This window comes from Schistocerca piceifrons, chromosome X (assembly GCF_021461385.2).
Source record: "Schistocerca piceifrons isolate TAMUIC-IGC-003096 chromosome X, iqSchPice1.1, whole genome shotgun sequence".
Taxonomy (NCBI): Eukaryota; Metazoa; Arthropoda; class Insecta; order Orthoptera; family Acrididae; genus Schistocerca; species Schistocerca piceifrons.
Genome location: NC_060149.1, coordinates 607383801 through 607401332, shown reverse-complemented (window position 1 = coordinate 607401332; position 17532 = coordinate 607383801). Strand labels below are relative to the sequence as shown.

At 37.9% G+C, this 17532-nt stretch overlaps 1 protein-coding gene across 1 annotated transcript in view; it reads left to right on the top strand.

Moving 5' to 3' along the window:
- Nucleotides 1-17532, top strand: part of LOC124723176 (constitutive coactivator of peroxisome proliferator-activated receptor gamma-like) — a 735979-nt gene that overhangs the window by 269395 nt on the left and 449052 nt on the right. Inside the window, exon 7 of the mRNA XM_047248371.1 lies at nucleotides 8325-8594. Within this exon, the coding sequence (XP_047104327.1) occupies nucleotides 8325-8594 (270 nt within the window). The remainder of the gene's footprint in view (nucleotides 1-8324; nucleotides 8595-17532) is intronic.

The following is a 17532-nucleotide window of genomic DNA, read 5'->3' as shown; positions in this document are numbered from 1 at the left end:
GCTGGAGTTGATGTACATGAGAATTTTTTTGGCACTGAATTGATATTTATAGACCTCTGGGTATCAACTGCACTCAAAATTCGAACTTCAGCAGCAAACAGCTCGTACTTAAATTTACCATCACTCCCAGTCCCTTCTGATGAGATACTACCATTCTCTTGTTCTGCTGAAACAAATTATTTAGTCAGTGACTCTGTAATCATATGAAAGTCTAAAAGAGATCATAAATTGGAATATTTTGTAAGCATGTACTAAGAACTATTTATTATTGATAAGTAGCCAGTCATGTACCTTCAAACTCATAATTTAGCTCAGAATTGCCTCTTTCATACTCTGAACCATCTAAAACCTCTCTCAATGTAAGTAAATCAGCTGGTTGCTGATTGGATACAACTTGAACAATTCACAGCCTAAAATCCAATGTTCAAAATGCAGATTAATTTTGAAGGCTAGACCTTAAAAGTTTTGGTGGGTGTAGGAAAAATTTCAAAAGCCTCTGTAAATAAATAATGACATCTTTATATTAATATACACGGTAACCAAACTACCCCAGATGGAGTCTCCCAGCAGCCGGCCGGTGTGGCCGTGCGGTTCTAAGCGCGTCAGTTTGGAACCGCGTGACCGCTACGGTCGCAGGTTCGAATCCTGCCTTGGGCATGGATGTGTGTGATGTCCTTAGGTTAGTTAGGTTTAAGTAGTTGTAAGTTCTAGGGGACTGATGACCACAGATGTTAAGTCCCATAGTGCTCAGAACCATTTTTTTGAGTCTCCCAGCCAATAATGCGATACAGTCAGTTTATTTCATTAATATACCTAATAGTAAACATTAAGAGAAAGTTATATAATGTTTGCTAATCGATTGCTCTCATTCCCCAACATTTTTGTGGCTGTCTTTATTTATCAGAAATAGAAAAATCATGGCGGGGGAAGGTCTCATATGCCTCTTGGAACATAGACGTCCATTTATTGATCTAAGACTCAGTAAGTTTCTTACTGTCATTTTCATTCTCTATATTTGCCAAAATGTTCTTTCCAACCTACACCATGGCTGAAACCTTTTGGAATAAAGGTTTTCCATCTGCCCATATCAGTTTATGAACAACATTCCAGAATTCAGCATTCCTACCTCTGTATTTCTTAATAGTCTCAATTAAGTGTCAGTTTCTTGAATGTAGTTTTTAATTTAACTTGGAAACTTCGCTGCACATGTCACAACTTTATCACTGAAAGGAAACTGAATATCTAATGGTTACTCTAAACCAAAAAGTTTAAGAATGAAAACTTGTTTAAAGGTCTTAATTTGGTCACAAGCCAAGTCTGTATTTTTATCAGTCTTAAACAAAATCCTTACTCCTAAATACATGTCATCAAAAGATTTAAAATGAGAGGGATTTTGATACAAAACATCTCTCAAGGAGACTGATTCTAGATAATTTTCTTTCATGTAACATTCTAATACAATTTTCAATGTTGGCTAATGTCATGGCATGTTGTGGATTTAATAGGACTCTTCACCTTAGGATAAAATGTGCTGAAGATGAGAAACACAAAATATGGAACTATTAAAAGAGGTTCAGTACATCATACTGCTCAAGCAGCCTGAGTAGAAGCATATGTGTAGAGAGCCAGCATATCTGGCTAGGATTAAATAGTCTATGTATTTTTACCTTTACAACATTCTGAAACTCTTTTACTTCATCAAGACATTTAGGGGCAACAATGGAAATGATTACGCATGTGCCTTGCTAGGGATCTAGGGATAGGGGAATCAGGGGTATGGGATATTTATTTTAATGCTTGAAGCATATTTATGTCAGCAGAGTTTCTGTGATAGTATCATTGAAATTGTAGGAGTACAGCTCAACACCTGTAGAGAGGAAGAGGTGGGTGTAGTGGCCATATACAGAATGGAAAATGGAGAATGGAATGAAAGTGTAGTTGAGATACTGTTAAAATTATGGGAACCTGGCTGATAACAAGGATGGAAATATAATTGGGGATATCAAAACATACCAGCAGTATATTGGTGAGGGGAAAGTAGGCTCATAAGGCACCAATCAACTCTTAGTGAACACGCTGTGTGCAGTTTGTTTCAGAAAATGCAAGCAGTGATAATTTACTGGATTTTTTTCTGATAAGGCCTGGTGATATAATTAATGAGATAAGTGACCATAAGCCAGTAGTAAAGGAATTAGAGAGCACAAGACAGACAAAAAACAAAGAAGGTGCAGTTGCTGAATACCACAAAGCAAATATAGGAGGAATAAAAATGTATTAACTGAGATATTCAGTCAGTGGTTAACTTCATTAAAAGATGTTGACACACAATCAGAACAGAAGCAGATTACATTGAAATCTGAAGCAAAGAATGTTCTACTAAAAGTAATAAAGCTGCTGTGAGCCCCAGTTTATTACACTAAAGCAGCAAGACTAATAAAATCGATGTTAGAATGCAGAGATATGAGACCAGGAAAGAAAGAGTAGCAAAGCTTGTCTGAATATCTGCTTGGACTACAGGACAAGTAGTGTCATGGAAATGATGGAAAAGCCTTACAAAGGAGGTAAGAGCTAGACTTGGGGAATTTACCAAGCAAATGTGGGTAAGAATGCATGGGAAGATATAGGACATAGGCTGCTCGCTAATGAAGTGTATAAGGGAAGGAAAGACCATCAGTACAAAATAAATGTGAAATCATTGAAAAACAATTATTCTTATGTTGGTAGAAGAGTAAAGGTGTCTGGATCGATCTGATAGAGCCACAACTGTGTTAGTTTGGCAGGCTTTTTGAAGAAGTGTTAGCAGTTAAAGGAACACATCAGGCAATAAAATGTTGTATTAGAAGCTGTAAACTGATCCATGACTAATGTTCACTTTTTCCACTATCACCTCTATTGTGATATCTTGGTCTTTGAGCATTGTGCCCTCCACTTCTCCTAAGATACCTGACTCTTTACAGAGAAATGGTCTCCCTCTTCCTTCTTTATCACTCAGACATGTTTGATCTCACTGGAACATCTGTGCCACCTAAGAACTGTGACATATGATGGTGCTGGTTTATCTTAAACTCCACTTTGTTTCAGTGTTGTCCCCCTTAAATCCAGAAAATGAGTTGCCGCACAATACTCCATTTTATCAAAGGACTGTTGGCATTTTGTTTTGACTCTCATAGTAATGTGTTGTAGTGGTGTAGTGCAGGGAGTTCATTATTTCCCTGGCCTGTAGATATGTACCTGCTAACAAACAAAAAATTAATTATGTAACTTTATTTAGTGAAGTTAATAATTAAAACTTTATGACTACCCTTGTAAAAACCTGGTCCGATAGTGGAAAAACAGCCAAGATTATGGCAACAGCCACATTTGTAAGCAAATATAATAATGTTCTGTGTATCATGGAAGGTTTAAGCCTACATATGAATAAAAAAAGTGCAAATATATGGCAATTCCATTTCATCACAAACAGCAGTTGAATATCTTGCACAAATCAAGTGGACAAGGTATGCAAGACCCCTAATATAGCATTTGCCCCCCTTCCATAGTGAAACCAGTCATGTTCTGTTTGAATGGAATATCATTATGATAGAAGAACACGACAACTTCCTGATCAGTGTTTCACTAGTCCTAGCAGTAAGTGAAAACAATCTTAAAAAGGCATATGTTATTTTGTTTCCTTCACTCTGGACATGGACTGCCATGCACAAACGTTTTATGCAGGTCCTGTACCCGTTTATTCATCAATAATAAAGCTAAATTTACACTGAAGAGCCAAAGAAACAGGTACCCCTGCCTAATATCATGTAGGGCTCCTACGAGCATGCAGAAGTGCTGCAACACGACATGGACTTGACTAATGTCTGAAGTAGTGCTGGAGGGAAACGACACCTCGAATCTTGCAGGGCTGTCCATAACTCTGTAAGAGGACGAGGGGGTCGAGATTTCTGAACAGCACATTGCAAGGCATCCCAGATATGTTCTATAATGTTCATGTCTGGGGAGTTTGGTGGCCAGAGGACGTGTTTAAACTCAGAAGAGTGTTCCTGGAGCCACTCAATAGCAGTTCTGATTGTGTGGTGTGTTGTATTGCCCTGCTGGAATTGCCCAAGTCTGTCGGAATGCACAAGGAACATGAATGGATGCAGGAGATCAGACAGGATGCTTGCGTCCTTGTCATCTATCAGTGTCATATCTAGACATATGAGAGGTCCCATATCACTCCAACTGCATATTACCCACATCATTACAGAGCCTCTACCAGCTTGAACAGTCCCCTGCTGAGATGTAGGGTACATGAGTGGACCTTCGGCTTCAAAAGTCCATATCAATGATGTTTCGTTGAGTGGTTCGCACACTGACATTTGTTGATGGCCCAGCATTGAAATATGCAGCAATTTGCGGAAGGGTTGCACTTCTGTCATGCTGAATGATTCTCTTCAGTTGTCATTGGTCCCATTCTTGCAAGATCTTTTTCCAGCCACAGTGATGTCAGAGATTTCATGTTTTACCCAATTCTTGATATTCACGGTACACTCATGAAATGGTCGTATAGAAAATCCCCACTTCGCCACTACCTTGGAGATGCTGTGTTCCATTGCTCATGTGCCAACTATAACACCACATCCGAACTCACTTAAATCTTGATAACCTGCCATTGTAGCAGCAGTAACTGATCTAGCAACTGTGCCAGACACTTGTTGTCTTATGCAGGCATTGCTAATTTCAGCACCATATTGTGCCTGTTTACACATCTCTCTATTTGAATAAGGATGCCTATACCAGTTTCTTTGGCACTTCAGTGTATTTTTCTTAAGAATTTCAATTAGCTTCACCAAACCAGCCTAGCCTGTAACCTTAATTAAGATTCCAGCCACTTCTGTTGTGCCACAATGAATATTGTGAATCAAGACATGCTGCCTAGATAAGTTTCAGTGTCCCATGCTTCTTTCCACTAGTGTGTTTTACTGTCACTGTTAACCACTTTTAAATTTTAGGAAACTATCACATGCATAGCAGTAGGTATTGTATGCGAGTTTCTTGTTTCTTTTTTCCATAAGAGATTCTAATTTGTAACATATTTTACCTTTTTGGTTCTTGTCACTACAAACTCAGAATCTGAAGTGGAACTCAAATCTACATGTGCAAAACACTGCTATACTTTTTGGAAGCTAATGGTGTGATCTGGTGACTGTCAGCAGTCGTCCATTGCCTTGCGCACACTTTTCCTTGCTTCAGCTGGGAAGTCTTTGTTTTGTTGCCCTTGCATCTAAGCATGACGTCGGATAGTGTTAGTCATTGTTAACACCACATTTATTTCTGTTGTGTTCTGAATGAACTGACAAGAAATATATAGCAGCTTGTACTACTGCAGTACTTTATTTGAAAATTTAATTGTTACTTCATGAAAGATTCTGATGTTCGCTACTGGTGCATGAAACACAGGCTATGGCTCTTACCCCTAGCAAAATACTTCAGACAATAGGGGGTTGCTTCCTCTACTCCATGCTTCCTCTGTGGTGCTCCACATGTGGTGCAGAGTTTCTTTGCCTGTGTTCCCCACACAAATTGGCAACAGTAATGTGTCCACATTTCTTTCTTTCAGTGGAACTTGAGATGGAATTTTTTTAAAAATAATGTGTATACCATATGGCATTGTTGACCAGGAGCCCCCTTTCAAGGAGGTTGGCCTCTTGGTACGAGAATTCTTATTTAATGCCACTTTGGCAGTATGCACATTGATGATACAATAAGCTGGATGTTCCCACAAGCAACAGTGAGAGCACAAACTGAGTGGTGTCACATATTGTGCCATGTTTACAAGAGTTGTTTTACAGTTCCTTTATCTAATTTGATTAAATAAAATTAAGATTTGCACAAAATTCTGTATTTGCTGGAATACTTAAAAAAATGGAAGCTCCTCTGAAATTCAAAGGATCTGACAACCCTGCTACAATGAGCTGCGCATTGACCTTAGTGCAAAGATATATTTCTACTCAAATATCCATAATACTTAGTGCATGTTTGCGTCATCTGTTAATACAAACTTTAACTAACACTCGAAGAAGTGCCTTTCGCTGTTCATGGCCATCAGCAACACAGGAAAGAGGCTGTGCTCTATGAAAATACTGGAGCCTATAGATTGTACAGGATTGGCTATTTTCAAAAGACCCACCGCCTGAAAGTTCTGCGGACTTCAAATTGAGAGAATACAATATATAGGAGTTTGCGGCTGGACTAGTTTAAAGTGAAAAAAACATATAAAACTAGTTGTGAGAAAGACAGATGCCAGGCAGAATTTCCCTGAGCTGTGTTGAAAGTTCGAGTCTGTAGCTCATCTATGCCTAGCAGTTCCACTGGTCTCAGAAGAAATGCCCAGTGTCAGTAGCCCGCTTTCTATTTTACCATCAATAAGAAACATAAACACATTGCTACAATTTATATACACATTTTACAGTCATCTATTCTTACACACACGCATTAGACATGTTATTAATAGTTCTGAATGATGGTATTCTGTATGTATTAATGAAAAAAATCTACCTCTTACAGATTCACATTATGTAACTCTAAGCTTTTTGCACCAACCACCATCACCACCACCACTACCACTACCACCATCACCCTGCTCCAGCCACAAAACTTTGTGCCCCGTGAATAGATGCTTCCCAGTTTGTGCTAGATAAAAGTGGTAAAAACAGTCTTTAATTAATGATAAGTTACTATTTTATGAACCAACCATATCATGTACATTTGTACACCATCAACTTAGATAGGCACTGTTGTGTCGGTAGCTGGGCCGACACCGTGATGTTAATGGCTGAAAAGGAATGCTAGACTAACGCTGTGGCCGATAGTGCACGCACTGCTAAAGCAAACGGGCGTGAAGTCTGGAACATGAGAACTTATAAATGAATAAGAAGAAAAGTATGTAGATGCTTATTACTTATCTTTTAATTGTTCTTTGGAATACATCTCTCTTGAATACTCGTAAGCAATAGGCACTGATACAAATGGCGCCTTGCTAGTTCGTTGCCATTAACTTAGCTGATGGCTATTCTGTCTCTCGGCTAATGAGAGAAAGGCTTCGTACAACTGGTCGGTAGCTTGGTTCTCGTACAACTGGGCGGTAGCTTGGTTCTCGTACAACTGGGACCGAGTCCTCTCTCGTATCACGAGACCTGCCTTGGTGGTGGCGCTAGGTCTGCGATCACAGTGGCGACACGCGGGTCCGACATGTACTACATGGACCGCGGCCGATTTAAGCTACCACCTAGCAAGTGTGGTGTCTGGCGGTGACACCACAGGCACAATATTATTTTTGATGTGTCCATATACAGGTTTATATACTTTTATTAAAAATAAGGAGAATGGAAAGATAGAAACACAATTGAGATAACAAACTGATAACCTATGTGTCTTGACGAACTACCTTCAAGAGTAGCTTCCATGAACAGTCTTTTAGGTACTGATAAATTTATTATATGTATTGTATTAACTGTTGTACTAAAATTGAGACAGTGATAATATTTAAAAAATTCTTGCTTCCATCCCCCTTCCTCCTCAGAATTATGTGTGACAAGACCTGCAAACAGACCAAACTTCAGGTTGGTAGAACTACTGGTAGTATGTTAGAGTTTTTGCTACACATTTATATGCCCAAATTAATTGAGAACATCACTGTAAGTGATTCCAATATTACGCTGTCTGTGCTCTGTGAAAAACAATTAAGGTGCTGAGAATCATAAAGGCCTAAAACACAACAATGTCAATTGTGAGACTGTAGCATTTATTCATGCTTCTGACTTCTGTTGATCTTACGGTGAGTCAGGTTTATCTGTGTTGTAGGTCCACATTGTTTACATGAAGATTCATGAACAGCTGTCTCAACAGTTTCTTTGATATTCACTTAAATGTGGGCCCCATGATAGTGTGCTTTGGGTATCTATCATTCTCAGTGTCCCACTTATGTTAATAGTAACAGCAGCAGGTCCAGAGGAAGAAGAAATGTTGGGGGATTAGATATTGGATATTTTCCACTCATGGGTTTGTTCTGAAAGTGAATGTGTATGTTTCCTAGTGTCTGAGTTACTTTCATGCTGGAAATTGTACTAAAATGGACATCTTATTTTATCATAAAGATCTTTCAAGATTGCAAAGGTAGTTACACTTGAATTTCAGTTCCTACTGTAATTCTTTGTTATTCTATTGCAGTATGTAATCTTTATTATTATTATTATTATTACTATCGTTATTGTTACTTTATTATTTCTTGTTAAACTTTTGAAAATTTCTCTATAGATCACTGGCACTCTTGCTTCTATTTGTTACAGGTTTATGCATCTGTTAATGAATGTGATGAGGAAATTGTCGACTATGCCCGCAGACATTCTTGTTTTGGCATTCTTGCTCGAGACACTGACTTCATGATACATGCTGGAATACACTACTATTTTGCAGTGGACAGGATCAAATTTCCTACACTTTTTACAATACGTTATGATAGCAAGAAACTAGCACACAGGTTAAGACTGTCCGAGGAGCATCTCCCACTTCTTGCTTCACTTATGGGAAATGACATAGTCCCATTCAGAAAACTAAGGGTAAGTTGGTGTAACCTTTATTACCAATTTTCTGCGTTTTAACAACTTACTTTATTTTACAGGACCATACTCATCAAACTTGACCCAGCAGGGTTGTGAGGTGGTTAGCACACCGAATTTGCATTTTGGGGGACAGTTTTAACATTTTTAGGATTGGGCAGCTATGGTGTAATTCAAATGGATACTGTGCTTTTTTTATAGTTTTTCTGAATTTTGTGTTGCAGGTTCTGCTGCATAGAACATTTTACTATGTTCAAATGATTGTTTTGTCTTCACAAAAACAATAATTTTTTTTCATCTTTATTTCCTAAATGGAGATACAATTTTGAGTTGTTGTTTGAAAATGTAGTTTTTTTATTGAAAATTACTTAGTTATATTTGCCTTGGTATGAAAAGTTTTGAAGTATTTTGGAAAATGAAATCCTACATCACATTCCTCACAGTAGTGCATAGTATCTTTCCTTGGCACTTTCCCCAATCTTGCCTTGAGTCATTCTATAAAAACCTTACATCGCCTCTGAGACCATTGTGATATTTCTGTAGTCAGAATCAGTGTAGGTAAATGTCTCCCACTGAGTCTGTTTACTGCTGAACTAATTTGAGTGGAAGCTGATTCAACCAGTCCTCCTTTGTTTATTGAAGCCATTGCCCGTTCAGTAACAAATTCGACAAGATGTTTGCTAGTGGACTTTGACTTATCATATGAAACATCATGAAAAAGTGAAAAAAGCTTTCTTCCACCACTTTATTTGCTTTGTCTCAAAAGTGTAGTAGCATATTTATTGTGTGTAAAATGACCCTGAACAATAGATGACCTCCCCCCCCCTTTTTTAAGAGGCTCCTTGAGAAAAATTTATTTTAAGATATTCTGACTAATCAAAATTACTATCTTTTATTGTTGTAAGGAGTCTGTGTAAAAACATAACATTACACCTAATCTAAATTTATACCATTTATTGACTATCTAGGTTTTGATAATACAAACAGAAATAAAATAAACAAAAATAAATTGTTTACATCAATTTTTATCAACACTGCCTTTTTTTTACTTAGCATGTCGCCTGTAATATTTTTAATAATCTTCATCATCTTAACAGCACAGCTGTGAAAATATTTGAGTGTTTCTTCTGAATATGTTGGTATTTCTGTGGGACAAGAGAACACAGCTGTATTTTTCTTAATGCACAGCAGCTTTTGCCTCTATACTGATTAGAATGTTTCCACATCTCTTACTTTCTTTCAAAAATATTGTCTGCCCACTGCTTTCTCATTGGTTGTGTAGAAACAGCAGCTGACACACCCCCAGTCATTTCTGTTATACCTCACAGTGCGTGTTTACAACATTGCTGTGCAAAACACATAAGAACACCACTGGGCCCCATATAGACTGTTAGCATCTCCTGCAGAAATGTACGAGGACAGTCCCAAAAGTAAGGTCTCCTATTTTTTATAAGTATATAGGCCTGTTTAATTCTACAATGGTTTACATCAATTTACAGCTTGAACATTTACCTATTTTTTGACATAATCACTATTTCTGTCGATGCATTTCTGTAGACGCTGTGGCAGTTTTTGTCTGCCCATGTCATACCAGCTCGCTGCCATGTTGTTCAGAAAGTTATGAACCTCTTCTTTCACCTCGTTGTCAGAGCTGAATCGCTTTCCGGCCAAATGTTCTTTTAACCTAAGGAACAGGTGATAGTCACTGGGCGCCAAGTTGGGACTATAGGGTGGGTGGGAGGTTATGTTCCACTGAAACTGTTGCAGGAGAGCAACGGTTTGCCGAGCGATGTGTGGGCGAGCTTCGCCATGGAGAATGTGTATGTCCTTGCTCAACATTCCTCTTCTCCGGTTCTGAATTGCCAGTTTGAGTTTTTCCAGAGTCTCACAGTACCTGTCAGCATTAGTTGTGGTACTCAGAAATTGACTGTCTCCCGCTCCTTTGATCATTGTGAATTTCGATCTGACCAGCTGCAAACTCTCTACATCACTTACAAACATTTTTGACATCCATGAACGATTCACCATACACTTCCATTAATTGGCGATGGATTTCAATTGGCGCAGTGCCCTTTGCATTCAAAAACCAAATAACTGTGTGCAGTTCGCACTTAGCGGTAACATCCAACGAGAGCTCCATTCTCAATGGCTGCCAAGCCACGACTGAGTGCCTCAGCGCGGCATGCACATGTTTACTCACAGAACATGAAGCACTCTTCATAACAGTGTGACCAACTGCCACATAAACAGAGTTCTGTACTATATAAAAAAATAGGAGACCTTACTTTTGGGATTACCCTCATATGCTTATGTTGAGTATTGGTCAAATTTTAAAATCAGTTTGATTCTGTATGCAAATGGATTCATGCAAACTGCTGTTTAAACATGGTAGATGTTCATGAAAAGGCAAAGTATACAGTACACATTCCCATGGTTGACTGCACAATGGAATTTCTGCCTTTTCAACACTCCTCTCTCCACACTCGTTGTAATTATCAGCCAAGCTGAGTCACTGCTCCCCCTCAAACTTTTCATAGTGCTGTGCTTGAGCAACAGTGAAACATGGACGGCAATATCTTCTAGGGTGTGGGTCATATGTAACAACAGAAAACAATATATAGATAAAAATCACAATCATGATTCAGTCCAATTGTCAAACTTCTGTTCATCTTGCAATCTAATGATGTCTGTTCATGCTATCTTCACAATGGGTCTTTCCCCTGTAATTTGTTCTTGTGACAACAATTACAGTCAGTTTCATATGATTTTTTTTTTTTTTTTTTTTTTTTTTTTTTGTGAGACATTTCATTCTGGATTAATTTTCCTTCTCATTTCATCTGAGTGTCAGCATATTGTTCTAAAGTTGATTAAAAGCGGGTAACAATTTTCTCTAGTATTCTAATATGTGAACAGCAACCAAATTCCTCATTTCCAACCCACTTGGTAAATAATTGGTTTGTCATAACCGAATAAAATAATGACTTCATTTCAGAATCAGGTAATGGTTTTTGAAGGAAAAAATTTTTTGCCTTTGAATGTTACTTTAACTTTAAAAGTAGCATAAATGTATGTATATGGTATCTATACATGTATGAGAACTTTTACTGCAAACCTGCTCAAATACAACAAAAGTTTGTAAGTTGATAGAATTTAATCCTATTTCCTCATGTGTTTCACAGAATTATTAATTTTTAAGAGAGCATCAGATTGTTGTAGTGGCTAGTTCATAGTTTTTCACATTTCCCTTACACTAGTGCCGCAGGTCAAATGTCACCTGACTGTTCGAGCGAAGTCAATACTCTATTGATCGCTTCAGCATATCAGGAAACCTCAAGTCTATTTGAACACAAGTAAAACCAAGTATTGTGCAAAATAAATTTATACAAAACCTCAATAGGCATAGCTTCATTTGTAAATGTAAGATGATCACTATAGTAACGTATTAAACAATGTGAAAATGTTGACCTCAGCAGCAGTAGTTTAATCTGTGAATATAAGATGACCCGTGAATATAAGATGACCCCCATATTTTTTGAATGGTGAATTTGGGAAAAACCCTTGTCTTATAATCAGGTAAATATAGTAGTCCATTAGGTGGTCACTGTGGTCCCCAACAGAGTTGTTTTTATTGTAATCCAAATTACAGACAAGTTTCAATTTTGTATCATTTTTGTTTTTGTTCTGACATTGAAATTTTATGCAATCATTTTGTGTTTGTTGCGAAAAGGAATACATTCCTAGTATCTTTGTATTTCACGAACAGTAAGGTAACGGTTTTTGAAGGACAAAATTTTTTGCCTTTGAATGTTACCTTTACCTTAAAAACAGCATAAATGTATCTATATGGTAAACCATGTACGTATATGGTGCAAAATGTGGGTTCATCTTTTTTCAATTTCTGAGAATTAGAGCTTTAGGCTTTTCAGTATTATACTGTAAGTTCATCTTGAAAATGAATACAAAGTATGTAGCAGACAACTATCAATGGCTTTTGCACTGCGTGTGTAACATTGTAACGTGTGGCATGCGACAACAAGGGGAACATGAACTCCGAAAAGCAAGTAACACATAATGTTGTCTGTATTTCTTTGTTGCCAATACAAGTGATGGGTGCTGCCATCTTTGCTTTTTCCTGGTAGTAAAAGCATCACAGAGTGCCTTTATACAGATAACAGACATAAAGAAAACATTGCAGTTCATTTATGAAGCTGAGACACAGACGGCATAGGTCCTACATCACTTGTCTTTTTGGAGTATAATCCATGCAACATAGGAAACGGAATGCTCATGTCAAAAGTGCTAAACCCTTGTCTGGCCATCCTGACTCAAGTGCCAGGATGGTTCCTTTGAAAGGCCATGTTCCGTTTCGTTTCCCATTCTTCGCTACTCCAAACTTGTGCTCCATCCATTATGACCTCATTGTCAACAGGATTTTAAACACTAATCTTCTTTGCAACTTCTATATTGTTAAAATATTTATCATTCTTTACTTGCATGTCTGGACGAATAGACATTAATGACAATTGATGGCCATATGAAATTGATTCACAATAAGGTTGTTGAATCATTTGCTGTATCATTCTCTTGGAATATGTATTCACCTACGTCAGTATTTCCTTTTACAGATCCAGAGTTGTAGAGTTCTCTTCTTGAGGAGTGAGAAAATATTGCTGAAAAACTTAACATGTACACCGCTGTATCCATTTCACATGGATGTTAAGCAGTTCTGGTTATTGGATAGTAGTTACTATTGTTTTCCTGATTCTGAACTAGTTTATGTATACAAAAATCATATTTTGTTTCTCAAGCTGTATGGACAAGAGTCACAGTGTACCTACATCAGTATCAGTATTCAAGTATCTGAAGTATATTCTTCCATATATGATATTAGAGTGAATTTAAAAATTATCTTCACTTAATGTTATTATTTAACCTTGATACCTCAATTTTTATTATCAGCATAATGCAAAGGAGAGGGAGTAGTACAACATCATTAGTGTTCTGTAAGTTGTTGTTGTTGTCTTCAGCCCAAAGAATGGTTTGATGCAGCTCTGCATGCTTCTCTATCTTATGCAAGCCTCTTTGTCTTGGAATGATTACTGCAACTTCATTTTTCTGAATCTGCTTACTGCATTCATCTCTTGGTATCCCTCTATGATTTTTACCACCTAAACGTCCCTCCAGTATGAAATTGGTGATCCCTTGATGTCTCAGAATGTGTGCTCTCAACCAATCCCTGCTTTTGGTCAAGTTTTGCCACAGATTCCTTGTCTCTCCAATTCTGTTCAGTACCTCCTCATTAGTAACATGATCAACCCATCTAATCTTCAGCATTCTTCTGTAGCATCACATTTTGAAAGCTTCTATTCTCTTTTTATCTAAAATGTTTATCATACATGTTTCACTTCCATACACAGCTACACTCCAGACAAATACCTTCAGAAAAGACTTCCTAACACTTAAATCGATATTTGATGTTAACAAATTGCTCTTCTTCACGAATGCATTCCTTGCCACAGCCAGTCCACATTTTATATCCTCTCTACTTTGGCCATCATCAGTTATTTTGCTGCCCAAATAGCAAAACTCATTGACTATTTTATGTCTCATTTCCTAATCTAATTCCCTTAGAATCACCTGATTTAATTTGACTACATTCCATTATCCTTGTTTTGCTTTTTTTATGTTTATCATATATCCTCCTTTCAAGACACTGTGGATTCCGTTTAACTGCCCCTCCAAGTCCTTTGCTGTCTCTGACAGAATTACATTGTCACCAGCAAACCTCAAAGTTTTGATTTCTTCTCCCTGAACTTTAATTCCTATTCCAAATTTTTCTTTGGTTTCCTTTAGTGTTTGTTCAGTATAGATATTGAATAATGTTGGGGATAGTTACATGTGTGCAAAATGTGATAAATGGCAAACACACCAGGAAGCTTACCCACCACATCCCAAGTTTTTTTTTTAAAAACCAAGTTTTTTGAACTGGGAGAAAAGCTCAACCTCAATGTGCGTAACACGTCAACTAGATGAACAGATGTTGAAGTGAAGTTTTCATTAAGATGTTGTATATGGGACTCCTGCCACATCTTCATATTACTCTTACCCAGACATACAGGTATACTGCCTACCTGAGCGACTAAAATTTGAATCTAACAGTGTGGAATAGTAACAGGACCTGCTATGTCATTCAGAATGTCTTTATGATCATAAAGAGATAGAAATAAATGTTTGGGAAGTTTTTGTATTTAGGAAACAATTTATGTAACTACAGGAACATCAAAATGTGTTAGTAGATTGTGGAATAACACTCTTCTGATTGAACCAGTGACATTCATCATATCTGACCATGTAGTTATTTAATATAGTCACACTTGTGAAAATACCCATTGAAGTCCTTTAATGTTATAAAAACATTGAGTGACATTAATGGCATAAGAAGTATCCCAGATGGTGAAAGGCACAACAAAATGAGTCAAAAGGTTTTCAGCAATGCCAGTGCTGCCAGAACATTTAAAGGCTGGATCCCTGCGTGAAAGTGCGGCTGTACAATCCTGATCATATGCTTTACTATAAATGCCAGAACTCTGGTTGTGCTACTTCACTGTGTACAACCAGACAACTTGCAGTAGATGCAGTAAAACTGACAGTTAAGATTGAATGAGGTATGTATCACCTCAGCACCATTCAGTAGACCCATATTGCTTGCTACTGTATTACAACAAATTTCTTGAATTTTGTTGGTTATGATCCATACTTTGCTTATTCAGTATTGGTAGACAGCTGTGATTTTCTGTTCTCCTAAAGATATTAGGATTTGAGAGATTCACAGCAATTGCTCCTTGCCTTGAAACATTACTATTTTCTCAGTCTACTGGCATTTTTAACCACCTGTGAATGTTGCGAGTATATTCCCTGAAGTCAGTAATGTTAAATTATGTCTCATTTCTGCATGTATCATTTTCTTAACAAAGCATCAGAATCTTTGAGGTAAGGTGTGATATACTACCAGGTGTTCAGTACCTACCTAAAAGTTGTGCAGCAACCATTACCATATAAACTGCATTTGTAGCATGGATCTTGCATACATCAATAAACTGAGGGATAGAATGAGTAAAAATGTGCAGAGTAGCTCATCTTGTTGGAACAGTTGCTCTCGTTATCATCGTTGGTGAAAAATGCCAGATTACATTTTACTAGCAGTATCAGCATCACTGGTTTTGCTTAGTGAATCATTTGTATTGGACACATGTAGTTGATGGGTGGCAAAACAATCTTCCATTTTGACCTACATGAAACACAGAGGACAGGTGTCCTGTTTGGCACTGAAGCATTGGGGGACTGATATCGTCTTGTTTTTCCACACGTCGCAAGGAACTTTGTGAGTCATGTCAGAGAGGTCGTCAGTGTTGTTGTTATAGTTGTTGTCTTCAATTCAAACAATGGTTTCACGCAGCTCTCCACAAAACTCCATCTTTTGCAAGCCTCTTCATCTCTCACTTTCTTTTGTGTGGGCCCCAAAGACTCACTAAATTTGGAGAATGACATTTTTCTGTCAGACCATATACAGTTTTTCTTATTTTTCATATACCTGTTTCAGGCCTTGCTCATTTTCAACTGTGTCTCTAGTAAACTTTTATAGATAGTCTGGTGGAAAAATGTCATTCTTGTCTACCTCTCTGGATAACTACCACACCTTGCATCATCCATTTGAACCTGCTTGCTGTATTCAAGTCTTGATCTTCCTCTACAATTTTTTACCTCCCCCCCTCACACACATAACCCCCCCCCCCCACTCTCTCTCTCTCTCTCTCTCTCTCTCTCTCTCTCTCACCCCTTCCTTTCCTTCCATTACCAAATTGAGAATTCGTAATGACTCTGGATGTGTCATTTCAACTGATCCCATACTACTTTACTCCTTGGCACTACAGCCCTTGTAAGGCCTTGGCCTCCTGGACAACCTCTGCCCACTCTTCTCTGTTGACTGCCTTGGCTCTCCATCTTCTAACTCCCATCCTTTTAAGTCGTCCTCCATGTTGTCTAGGCATCTGGTCCTTGGTCTGCCCCTTATACAATGTCCATCAGGTTTTCCTTTGAGAACTTTCTTGACTGTGCTGTTCTCCACCATTCTTTCAACATATCCCAACCAACATGTTATTTCTGTCATGATATCTGGTTTGTTGTACCACTCTCTGACCTCATTATTTCTAATTTTCCAAAAACCTCTATCATTCACTTGCCCATAGATTTTCCTAAGTATCTTCCTTTCCCATCTCAGCAACAACTCCTCATCATTTTGTGTCACAACCCAGGTCTCTGAACCATACATCACCACAGGTCTAACTACTGTATGATACCCAGTCAGCTTCAGATTCCTACTAAGGTTCCTTGCTTTAAACACTTTAATCAATGGAAAGTAGCTCCTGTTACCAGCTGCAGTCCTTGCATGTATTTCTTCTCGCATACCATTATTCTCAGTTACCAGTGACCCAAGATATTTAAAGGTCTCACAGCATTCATATTCTTTTCTGTTCAAAGTCATGCTTCTTTCTCCTTCACTATATCTTTTCCTAGATGTTAACAGATACTTGGTCTTTGACTGATGAATGGTCAGCCCCGTCTCTGCACTATATCTTTCTACTTTTTCAAGCTTTTTTTCCAGGTCCTGTTTCCTCCTGGATAACAAATCAATATCATCTGCAGATGCAAGCTCCTGAGTCACTCTGTTAAACAGTGTTCCCCCAGGGTTGTTGCTTTGTGTCTCACACATTACACTCTCCAAGGAGACATTACACAGAACAGTGGAGAGCACATCACCCGGCCGTAGTCCTTGATTAACTTCAAATGCCTTTGAAAAAGTGCCCTTGATCTTTACATTGCATATTGTTCTTCTCAAAGTCATTTGAATCAATATTATCAGTTTGTTAGGGACTCCTGC